The sequence below is a fragment of the Acanthisitta chloris genome, unplaced genomic scaffold (genome assembly GCF_000695815.1).
Source record: "Acanthisitta chloris isolate BGI_N310 unplaced genomic scaffold, ASM69581v1 scaffold29618, whole genome shotgun sequence".
In the NCBI taxonomy this organism is placed as follows: domain Eukaryota; kingdom Metazoa; phylum Chordata; class Aves; order Passeriformes; family Acanthisittidae; genus Acanthisitta; species Acanthisitta chloris.
This window is the reverse complement of record NW_008685899.1, coordinates 1,803-12,860: the sequence shown is the minus strand read 5'-3', so window position 1 is coordinate 12,860 and position 11,058 is coordinate 1,803. Positions and strand designations below refer to the sequence as shown.

At 38.4% G+C, this 11,058-nt stretch overlaps 1 protein-coding gene across 1 annotated transcript; it reads right to left on the bottom strand.

Annotated features, from left to right (window-relative positions):
* Positions 1-254: 254 nt before the first annotated feature.
* LOC103807214 lies at positions 255-3,188 on the bottom strand. The gene is made up of 2 exons (XM_009079935.1): positions 2,963-3,188; positions 255-823 (listed from the first exon to the last, which is right to left on the bottom strand). Exons 1-2 carry the CDS (start codon positions 3,186-3,188, stop codon positions 255-257), a joined length of 795 nt encoding a protein of 264 aa, XP_009078183.1.
* Between the last annotated feature and the right edge of the window lie 7,870 nt (positions 3,189-11,058).

Sequence of the window (11,058 nt, the reverse complement as noted above, 5' to 3'; positions counted from 1 at the left end):
AGTATCTTAACCATTACAACAACAGAAACAAGCAAAAGTTTTAATAATCGATTTTAACAATACATCAGAAAGTATCTTGAAAATATTGAGCGTGAATAGTGAAACCTTATGTTAAAAATGATACAGTAAGAATCTTCCTTGGCTACTACTACTACTACTACTAGAACAGGTTGATCTATATAACAAGAAAAAATATTTTTACATTTTAAGCTAAATCCAGTTTTTGACTAAGTTATCGGTGTTACTGAATGTCTTCATTTTGAGGCATACAATCCAAGCCTCCTTGCTGTTTCAGAGATTCTGAGCCCTTTCTTATTAGAGAGAGGGTAAAAGTTCTGTTTGTTGCAGGCTGATGTGTATTTTATGGAAGAAACAGGCTGACATGTCCAAACTGCTGAAGTGGCTGATTTCAGAGGAAGCTTTTGGCAGGAGCTTGAAACGCTGCAGTCATTCTCCTTACTGAAACTGTTAGATGTGCTTGAACTTCCAGGTTGCCTGAGTGCAGATTGTTCACTTGCTCCTCCTAATTCCTTGGGTTGCAGTGTGTCATCTCCCTTTGAAATCAGTCTGTTGTTGTCAAAACTCTGTGGTTCGTTCTTGTGGTTGTCAAGATCCCAGGAAATTCTTTGTCCAGAGATTTTACTCAGGTGGTGAGTTTGCAGGTGGGTGTACCACAGTGAGTTGTATTGTACATTGCCCCAGCTGGTTGTCTCCAATGTGACCTTCCCAACAGGATCATCTGCAAATGACTTTAATATTTTGACTTCTCTATTAATTAGAACACCTTTAACCATTGATTTTAGGGGAACAGATTCATGTTCACCTGCAAGAGAAATGCATTTGTGTGTGTTCCTCTGGTGGCTAAAATCAAGGGTCTGATTTCTGTGGTGTAAACTCATCAAAAGAACTTTAACTTATAAGTTTATCTGTGCTCTTTCTGTCTGTGGCTGAGAGTAGGGCATGTTCTTTCAATGCCAGGTTAAGAACTATGTATGAAAGTTAGTTAGAAATGTATGAGATATTAAGTTTAGAAATGCCAATGCTGCTTTATTTACGTGTAGCAGTCATCAAATTACTGGTCATGACTCCTTTTATGTGCCCTGAAAATTAACCATTACACTGAAGATAATCAGTGCTGTTGACATTGCAACTACTAATGAAATATACTTCAGTTAGTGTAAATATAGTTTAAAGTAGGAGTTGTGCAGAATGCTGGCCTTATTTATGGGGTGGAGTTATAGGGACTGTGTCCTTTGCAGTATAAGTTATGAAGTATATTACAGGGGAAAAAGTAGAAGAGTGTTGCTTACAATCTGACACAGCATCTCTGAACAGCCATGGAGATACCAGGAACACCTGATACGGTGTTCATTTTTGCTTGACATATCCTTGAAAACTGATGTATATAACAGGTTCAAAGTACTGAGTCATGTAATAGGTTTTCCCAGCTTCTACACCACAGGAATACAGAACTTTTAGGACCTCAAGAACTCAGCATAACAAAAACCCTCCAAAGTTCATCTGCATCTAACAGTGACATGAAATCTTTCCTCACAGGATGTTTAAGGATACAAGATTAATGCAGAAGGTTATGTGGTTCTGTGAATGTTTTGGCCTATATGTATAAAAATATTTTTATGTGGATTTTCAGACCTAATAAATTTTAAACTTCTCAGAAACTGTGCAGTCCTATTTTCTTAAATAATTTCGTCTTCAAACGGCCTTGCAAAAAATCTGCTCTGATTGCAGTCATTATCTGAAGCTTCATTTGGATTAATCTGAATACAAACTGCTGCTTCCTTTCTTTAACTAACTTATATTTTTACTTTAGCTGATTGCATGGGCCATTTTGTCTTCAAGTTAGCTGCCTTTTCACACCTGATCAAATAAGCTTGTATATATATTTTTTCCTTCCTCACAGAGATTTAAATTCTTTTAACATGAGGATTTCAGAACATTTGTATGAAAAGTATATCGAAGAAGTGAATCTATTGTATTGTTCATAATTACATGTTTTTTCAATTGTTTTGATCATATAATCTGACACAGCCAAATTCTAGAACTGCTGAAAATATCTAGAGGAAAATGTAAAGAATGAAATAACCTAAGTTCTGCACTTGTTGAGCTAAATACTTATATGAGAGGTGAATGAAGCGTGTTTTTCATCATACAATTAAATTCAGAAGACAACTTCCTTGTCTTAGTATTCTCAATATCACTTTGACTTGGAAATCTAATGAAAATACATCAGTCTAGTATTGTAAGCAGTACTCTAACTACAAATGTGAAAATAATTGCGAGTTTCTTGCATGAAATCTCTTTGACATAGCAGGTAGATGAGTGTTACATATTCTTACTTCTCTTTCTATTAATGCACTTGCCAAGCAATATGCACTGAAAGTACTTTCAAAACAGGACTTCATGTTCAAAGCTTATATCCATCTTACCCACTATGACTTTCAGTGTAAGTTGTTTTGTAAAACCCAACTTGTGCTTTTTACTTGATATTTACTGTTGCTTCCTGTAGACTTTTTTCCACAGATAAAGAAGGGAAAAAGAGACAGATGACCCAGAATTGCTGGTTCTGATGGAAACATTCAAGAGAGCAGAAATGTTACAGAATACATCGTACAAATCCACTGAGTATAGATATGAAGTGTGTGGCTCTGGTAAGAGTTATCATTTATGTTTAGAATTTTACTTCACTGATATAAAACCTGTAAAACCTTATCTCAACCAGTTCATGTGTTTCAAATACATGTTAGTGTTTCACTGCCATGAAGATAATTGATATAAACATAAAATCACCTTTCAGTGAAATGAGTAAAACCCCAACATGACAGAAAAAGAATTCACTTTTAACTCTCTTAAAGCTGAACATAAAAAGAACAAAGCTAGGAGTCCTTAAAGAGTTAAAGAAATCATTTTTACATTGTATATGCATTTTCCTCTATAAGCATACCTGTTTTATATACAATAATAGGTGGTTGCAGTTTTAGCTTCTGTTTCATTTGGTTATACTGCTTCTCAAGTAAGCGTCTCTCCATCTTTATGTCCTGGTCATCACGGTTTGAAACCTGTGGCTCTGAGGTATCAGTCACTGAAAAAATACCAGTCATGTACTTGTAAGCCTTCACAATCGGTTCCAACAAGGAAGAAAAAGTGCTGCAGCAGGAAATTTCGTTCATTGTCTTGGCAAAAAAGCAAATCAGGTATGAAGCACCTGATATCTTCCTGAATGAACAAATAACTTTCTTCCAAGCACAATGACTTGTGTCAGAAGTTGTCTGGTCTGCGCTGAAGTTGTGGATGTCAGTCACCTTGTTTTCACATGGTGTGTCTGGAGTGCCTGCATACAGAGTTCATGATCAGGCCTGGATAGCAGGATTTAGTGTTTACTTAAGGTTGTGAGCATATGAACCTTTGCCAAAAAACACGGTGAAATACAAAACCTTACTGAACATGGTCAAGCACAGAAAGGACTGGGTAATACTGGTTTATGCAGTAATGTTAATTCTTAAAGGGATGATGTCATAGAGCATCCCCAAGACGATGTCATAGAGGCATCCCCAAGACAAGTAGTTCCACCTGGGAAATCTTTTTCCATGTTTCTTTCCACGTATTTTGTGTCTTTCCCTCTCCCCTCTCCCTCCCTTAACTTTCACCTAGTTTCATTCTTGCTGCCACCTCCTGGGGCAGTGGGGTGAGAGAGGAGGATTTATTATGCCTTAATAAGTTTGTGCTTATTTCTCCCTTTTGAGAATGTGTTGAAAGTATTCAGGGCTCGGTGCAGAATCAAAAGTGTGCCATGTCAGGACAGGATTTCTGCCATTCTGTAAAATGGAATAAACTATGGAAATATTAATTTTGTTACTGAGAGCTCAGCAAATTCTCCAAATGCATGATAAGTCACATTTTGAAATTTACCACATGTTCAACAGTATTATCCAACAATGAGGCAAAAGTTTGAATATGTGGCTTTTGATCATGTCAGATAAAGTATGAAACGATGCCTGGCAGGATTTCTGCCATTCTGTAAAATGGAATAAACTATGGAAATATTAATTTTGTTACTGAGAGCTCAGCAAATTCTCCAAATGCATGATAAGTCACATTTTGAAATTTACCACATGTTCAACAGTATTATCCAACAATGAGGCAAAAGTTTGAATATGTGGCTTTTGATCATGTCAGATAAAGTATGAAACGATGCCTGGAGTATGTACTGCACGTTTTTGTCCCTGAAATAGATCCATTTGATGATGTTGCAAGGGCCCAAGAGTGAAAGTACGTGAAAAAATAATGCTGTTAAACTGTAGTTTTAGTACAATTGTACATCTGCTCAGTTTTGCACAGTGACACACTTTTAGTAAGAGTTTAAATGGACTTTCTCAAAACTAATTTAAGGAAACAATTGGGTATTTCCCAAGAGCCACTTTGAAAGCAAGACTGAGTTTTTGTACCTAAAATGTCACCCTCTGAAGCCAATCTGCCTTGTGTGGGACATAAACCAAGTACAGAACTAAGGTTCAAAAGCCAAAACGTTGATGGAACAGAACGTTGATGGAACGTTGAAGGAACAGAGATTCTCAGATCGGTTGGTTCATAAAGCAGGACGCCTTAGTTTTTCCTAAAGGAGGAAAGTCACCTGGCACAACTCTGACACATCCCTCGTGCTAAAGGAGGGGAAGCACCGAAGCAGTGTCTTGTGCAAACCCACAAGGAGGCAGCGGATTGACCTTGGGTACCAACATGTGCCCCACGGCCGGGGACCCACCAGCCTTCTGGGGAAGCTTGGGCACTCACACCACTGCTCCTCTCATCCCAAGCTTCTTCCCGGGAGGAAAATGTGGGCTACTGCCGCTGAGATGAAGGGACTGAAGTATCCGGGGGCAACAGGCTCTGATATAAGCCCCCAGCCGCAGTGAACCAGGCCGTTTTGTCACAATGGACGATAGAATGTTTAGCCGGAGGGTGCAAAAGAGCAATGTAATCCGTGATATTTTTTTTCTTTTTTTTTCTTTTTTTTTTTTTTTTTATGGGTTTGGAAAGTCCTGTGATACACTTAGAGCTGTGAATCTCCTGCATTTGAAAGTGTTGGTTCTGATGGGTCTGTGCAAATATCTCTAGATGTGTATCAAGCATAACAAAAGTCAGTGGAATTGTAGGAAGGATTAATGGCTTGAAGTTGCCTTGGGTGCCAAGAAAATGGTAGTTTTTCTTAGAAATGGGTAACACTCCTATCACTTTGACAATAGGTTTTCATTTATCCGTTGGTTATTTATTTATCCATTGATCTATTTCCAAGATGTCTTTTGAGGGGATGGTTTATCTTTCTGGGTGAGAAGAGTTTGTGTCTAGGAGGACATAAACCACAGCTGTGAGACAGCAGTCTCTGCAAGGTTTTGATGTGTAATGAGCTGATGTAGTTAATCCTTGTTATGCTACTGAGATAAACTTGGAAATGGATTAACCATGGGTTCTGTTCTTATGCCATAGTGGAACAACTTCCTTCAAACTCAGAGCCTGTTTAGGTATTACTAATAAATAGAAATAAATTCTTATTGTCATACACGCACACAAAATTGTGCTTTCTCTTTAAATCAGTCGACCAGGCTTTTAAATCGAGTTCCTGGGATCTCCAGACCCTGTACAGTTTTACAGTACGCAGCAGGTGGCACTATTGGAGTGGCATGACTGCATTTGCCTCAGTCTGAAATGTTAGAGGCCTCCCTTTGGGTTGTAGGTTGCTGAGAGAAACAAGCAGCTAAGCCATTTCCTAGCACAGGCACTCATATAACAGGTTCTGAAAGTTTATTGCCACGATTAAGTTTGTGTCAAAACTTTCTTTAATTGAACAAACTCCCAATCAAAACATCTGAGTGGTTTTCGTTTGATTATCCACTGAAGTCTGACGTGCCCTATTTCCCTTAAGTCTGTTCTTCCATCACAATGGAACCAATTCTTCATTTCCTTGAGGCAAAAAAATAAATTGAGAATACTTCATAGTCCAAAAGCAGTGTCTTTTAAAACTTGAAGTAGATGTTTACTGCCCTTGACCTTGGTTGCAAAAATCTCATTTAAAAAGATGCAACTAATTTTAGCTCATCCTAATTAATTTGTGAGTAGTAAATTAGTTTTTTATTAAAAATTGTTTGTAGGACCTTATAGGAATAATTGTTGATTTAAAGATAATTAAAAATGCTCATAATGGTTAACTGACTGTATGTGCTTCCTATAACACTGGGTTTTTCTGCACACCTGAGACCAGAGGTGTGTTATTCATGTTATTTGTGTGCTGAAATATAGACATGTCCAACACTGTTCATGGAGGTTAAAAAGATGGAATACATATATGTGTAGATTTTAACTGGCACTGAGATGGAAAATCAAAATTACTATGATAATCCCCTTTATCTTTCTGTAGTGCTTTTTAGTTTTTATTTAAATGCAGTCTTGAAGGGCTGGAAGGTTGCTATTTTATTCTTAGGAAATGTAGTAACAAAAAGAAAGGTAGAGACAAGGTGGCTGCTATTATTTGTGTTCCAGACAGTATTAGTAGAATCAATAGTAATTGTTTACTTTTCAGTGAGATTTTTGATAAGAGCACATAGATTTCTATTGTTTGAAAGCATGACCTCAAAGCATGCCCCAGTTACAGTGCTGTGAGTAGAGTACAGGACTTTCTGATGGTGCAAGATAATGTTTTGGGGCTGTGTCCATGCTAATGGGATGAAGGAGCCTACAATGCAAGTTTTCAGGATGATCTTGAGACATTTCCTCTGATCTGATCTTTCATGTGCTTTCAGATGTAAAGAGTTCATGTGTGTCAAAGGAAGGGAATGTGGCCTAGCTGTCCTTCAGGTCCTTCTGAAGGGCTGGTTAACTTGGGTTGTATGATGTCCACCTTCACATTTCCTTGATAGAATTCTATTTCCCCCTTTTATTCCCTTTCTTTTTTATGTAAATATAACTAGGTAGTGTGTGTGTATGTAGGGATATATCAAATATCACTGATCCTGCATTCTGCCTGGGTGTCTCTAAAGGCTTAAATCAAGCACACCAAGTTAGCACTAAGGGTTTCATACTAAGCATCCTGTGCTTCACATGCTTCTGCTAAGAAAGGTTGGACCAGCTGATCCATGAGGCCCTTTCAAACCTGATATTCTATGATTCTGTGCTTTAGTAGTACTCACCTACCTGGCTTTGCAGGTGTAGGGAGCTTGGTGCTACCCAGTTCCCTTTGTAGAACCACATTCTTTATATTTTTTTCATTTTGTGGATGGTAAATGTGGTCACACCGAAGTCACTGTATTCCTCTAGGTCAAACTGACTTGTGCTGGTTGTGAGGAGTTGTTCTGTATGTGTTTTTTGTGTCTGGCATAAGCAGCATTAAAAAGTCTCTATTCTTCTGTCTTGACTATTAGTGCTGAGGATTAAATAACCTTCCTTTGGAGCGTTAGTTGCTATGAAAAGTAAACTAAAATGCTGAAATTTGCTTTATTAGAAGGCTGCTCACTCTGTTGGTTGCCTCATTGTTAGGACTGGAATCTCTTCCCCTGTGCAAACAAGCAGCCTCCAAAATTTAGGGCTAGTTGTTAATTTTGCAGCTCCTCTATCCTTTCCCACTGAGAACGTTTGAGATTCCCTTTCAGAAGTGACAATGTGCAGAGGCAAGTCTAAGAAGAAACCGAAGGTACTTACCAGTTAGAGATTTTAAACAAATGAACTCTGGCACCTTCCCTCACAGTTTCCCTGGCTTCCTTCTTAGTTCTCCAGTTTTTTGAGTCAGTGTGGCAAACAGGTTGTTAGGTTTGCTCCATTTTGATGTCATAAATCTGTCCATGAGAAGAGGGTGAGAGGGAACAGGATGGCCTTCAGTAGACATCTTCAGAAGATTTTGCAAATGCATTGAAGCTTCCTTGATCCTACACATACCTTAAATTCCAGATACTGATAAGCAGAGTTCACCTTCTGGTACTGCTACTTAAGTACTTCTTCTGTATCAACTACTTCTCCCACTGTTTCCTATCCACAGAGTCATGAAGACTACAGCTCTGGGAGGTGACAGCAGCCTTTGGTTATTCCTTGTTCCAACAGACATAACATGCATATAGGAACTCTGGGAGAATTTCAAGCAGGGTCTAAACCAAATTGGATAAGCTATATAACTTTTCAGCCTTGATTTTTCCACCTGAAAACTACATGATTTTGATTCATTCTTGATTACAACAAGATTTTTACTCCTTGCAGGATGGTGCTGAAAAGACCCTTATTAGTTTTCACTTCAGGCATTGTTTGAGTAGGAATGAGTTTAGCTTTGATTGCTTTTAATCAATAAAATGTACTTATCTGTAAGTGGAGTTTGATAAGAATCAAGTACAGCATGAAAGAACTGGTTAATCTGTTGTTAATTGAAAGTTTTATCTGCATGACAACATCTTGCTTCTGAGATATTTGCTTTTGAGCATTAGGACACTGCTTCAGTATTCATCTTCAAGGAAATCTGCTAGGTGTACAAGTTAACTTTAGTTATCTAGTTAAGATAGTCCTCCAAAGAGGATGGTTTAGTACTATTACTATTGTGAGAATGAACATGGACTTGAAATCTGTGCAGAGGAGGAAAGTATCCTAAAAATAATTTGTTATTCAGAAACATCCTTCACTTTGCTTCCATGCAGAAATCTCATGAGGAATTTGTACTGCACTTCATAATCACTGGTAGCCTAATTGAGTCAAGGAAATTACATCTGTAAAACTAGACTATGTAGAACCAGATACAATTCCACAGTGCCTGATTCAGTACCCACTGAAGTCAACACGTTCTGCTGAATTCAATAGAAGTGAAATTGGAGGATTTTATGTACATGATTAAATAAAAGCTGCAAATTGACCAATACCTAGGAAACTGATGGTATAATTGAGATTGTGTAGTTGAGCCATCATTTAAATTCATTTCTTGTAGCCATTGTTCGTGTGCTCGTATATGCTTTCATATGGAATCCTGCACCAGCTCTTCACAGGGTCTCTGTAAAGGGCCTTGATTGGTTAAAGCAGTGCCATACTTGGGATTTTGAATATGCACATGTCAAAAAATTAAATCAACCGGTAAGTTTCTGGAATAATTACTATACTTAAAGAATCTGTATTTTCAGTCTCCATGTGAAAACTGTGATCTGGGCTTCCTGTTGTGGAACTCATGTGCAGGGACTTTGCTGGATCTTTACAATGCTTGCACAGAGTCATAGAATGGATGAGGTTGGAAGGGGCCACATTGGGTCACTTGGTCCAACCTCCGTGCTCAGTCAGGGTCGTCCTAAGAGCACATTGCCCAGGATTGCGTCCAGATGGTGCTTGAATTTCTCCACTGAGGGAGACTCCACAACCTCTCTAGGCAATCTGCACCACTGCTTGGTCACTTGCACAGTAAAAAAGTTCTTCCTTATATTCAGGTGCTCACAGTACAGTCAGTGAAATTACAGTGGATAGCAGCCACCTCAATCCATTGCTTTTAAACATCAAGTACTTATCCTTAAGGAGTGAATAACGAAGTTTTTCCACGACGCTTGGAGGTTTGGACAAACATAACAGTTACCACAAGATCATGTGCAAAAATAATTTCAACAGGCAACTGCATATTTAGGGAAAGGAAAAACATTTTTTGGTGTTATAATGACATCTCAGTAAAAAGAACAGAAACTGCAGCTTTTAATTTTTGGTACTGTGGTATTTTGTACTCTCAGTACTTGGTTAAACATTGCTGGAGATTTTGTGATAAGAGTACTTGCAATGCTAAGTAGAAAGGGAATGACCTTTAGAGCATTGTCATTGTTCAGATATGGTTCCAGCAAGTAGGTCTTGAGCTCAGGCTGAGCTTTTTGTAAGGTGATATGTTAATGTGTTATTGTTGTTTACTTGGAGCTTAACATTGTAAACATCTCCCACCTCATTAGCAGCATTGCACGTGACTCAGATTACTTGGCAAAAAGGTTGGCCTGTATCTGACCCAGCTTACTGTGCTTAATGTTTCTGAGGCTAATTAAAGAGCCACAAGATTTCTTATTGGGAAAAGGATAATTGTGCCAGTAGACCGAACAATGCTGATCTAAAGTGGGCTGCTGTGGTTTACTGCATGTGCACAACTGATGTCTGTATGTGCAGTGACTCTTACCTGCCCCATTGTTTCTGCTGTGCCAGCCTATGCTGAATGTGAAATACCTATTTGGGGCTTAGAAATACTTGGCTGACCTGATGCTTGAAATAGCTAGTTAAGTGCCCAAAATCTACTGCTGAAAGCAGAAGGATTGGTAGCTTTGTAGCTGCCCATAGACTTCTGATACTTCCTGTGAAGGTGTAAAAGTACTTCCACATCCCATTAAATTATGTAGCCAGTATAAATCAGGATAGCTGGACTGCAGTCAATATAGTCATCCTAATTTATATCAAAGGTCTGGGCTATGTGCTCTCTAGCTTGTTGGCATGTCAAAGATGATGTGGTGATAATGAAGCCGGGAAGTTAGGCTATCACTGTTTTTGAAGGACTGAAGAATGCAGTTAAATCTAAGTTCATATCAGGGTGCAGCTGAGATCAGAGACAGGTTTTGATAGTGGAAGTGAGAATGAAAAGTGAAAAATCTCAGTATGTAGAAATGTGGAATGCAGTTAATTTATGTTTTGCAATGAATTGAAATATATGTGCAGTTGCAGTTAACTTGACAGCAGGGGAAGACAAGAAAAGCATTAATTGGCATACTAGTTATAATTTACCTAAACAGCCAAGGGCCTAGCAGAGCATGGAAGTATTGCTTCTCCATCAGGTCAGAAACTAGTTAATAGGAAAAAGGGAATAAACTTGCTTTTCCCTTTACCCTGCTCTATGTGTCTTGAGTGATTAATCTGTGCTTTGCCTCAAGCTGTTAATCTGCAGTGGTGACATTTCAATTATAAACGGCATTTTGTCCATCCCCTCTGGAAATTCTGGATTTGTCAGTGCTAAAAACATCACTAGTACATGAATGCAGCTTCACTGATAAATGAACAGCTAAACCTTGTTTGCTT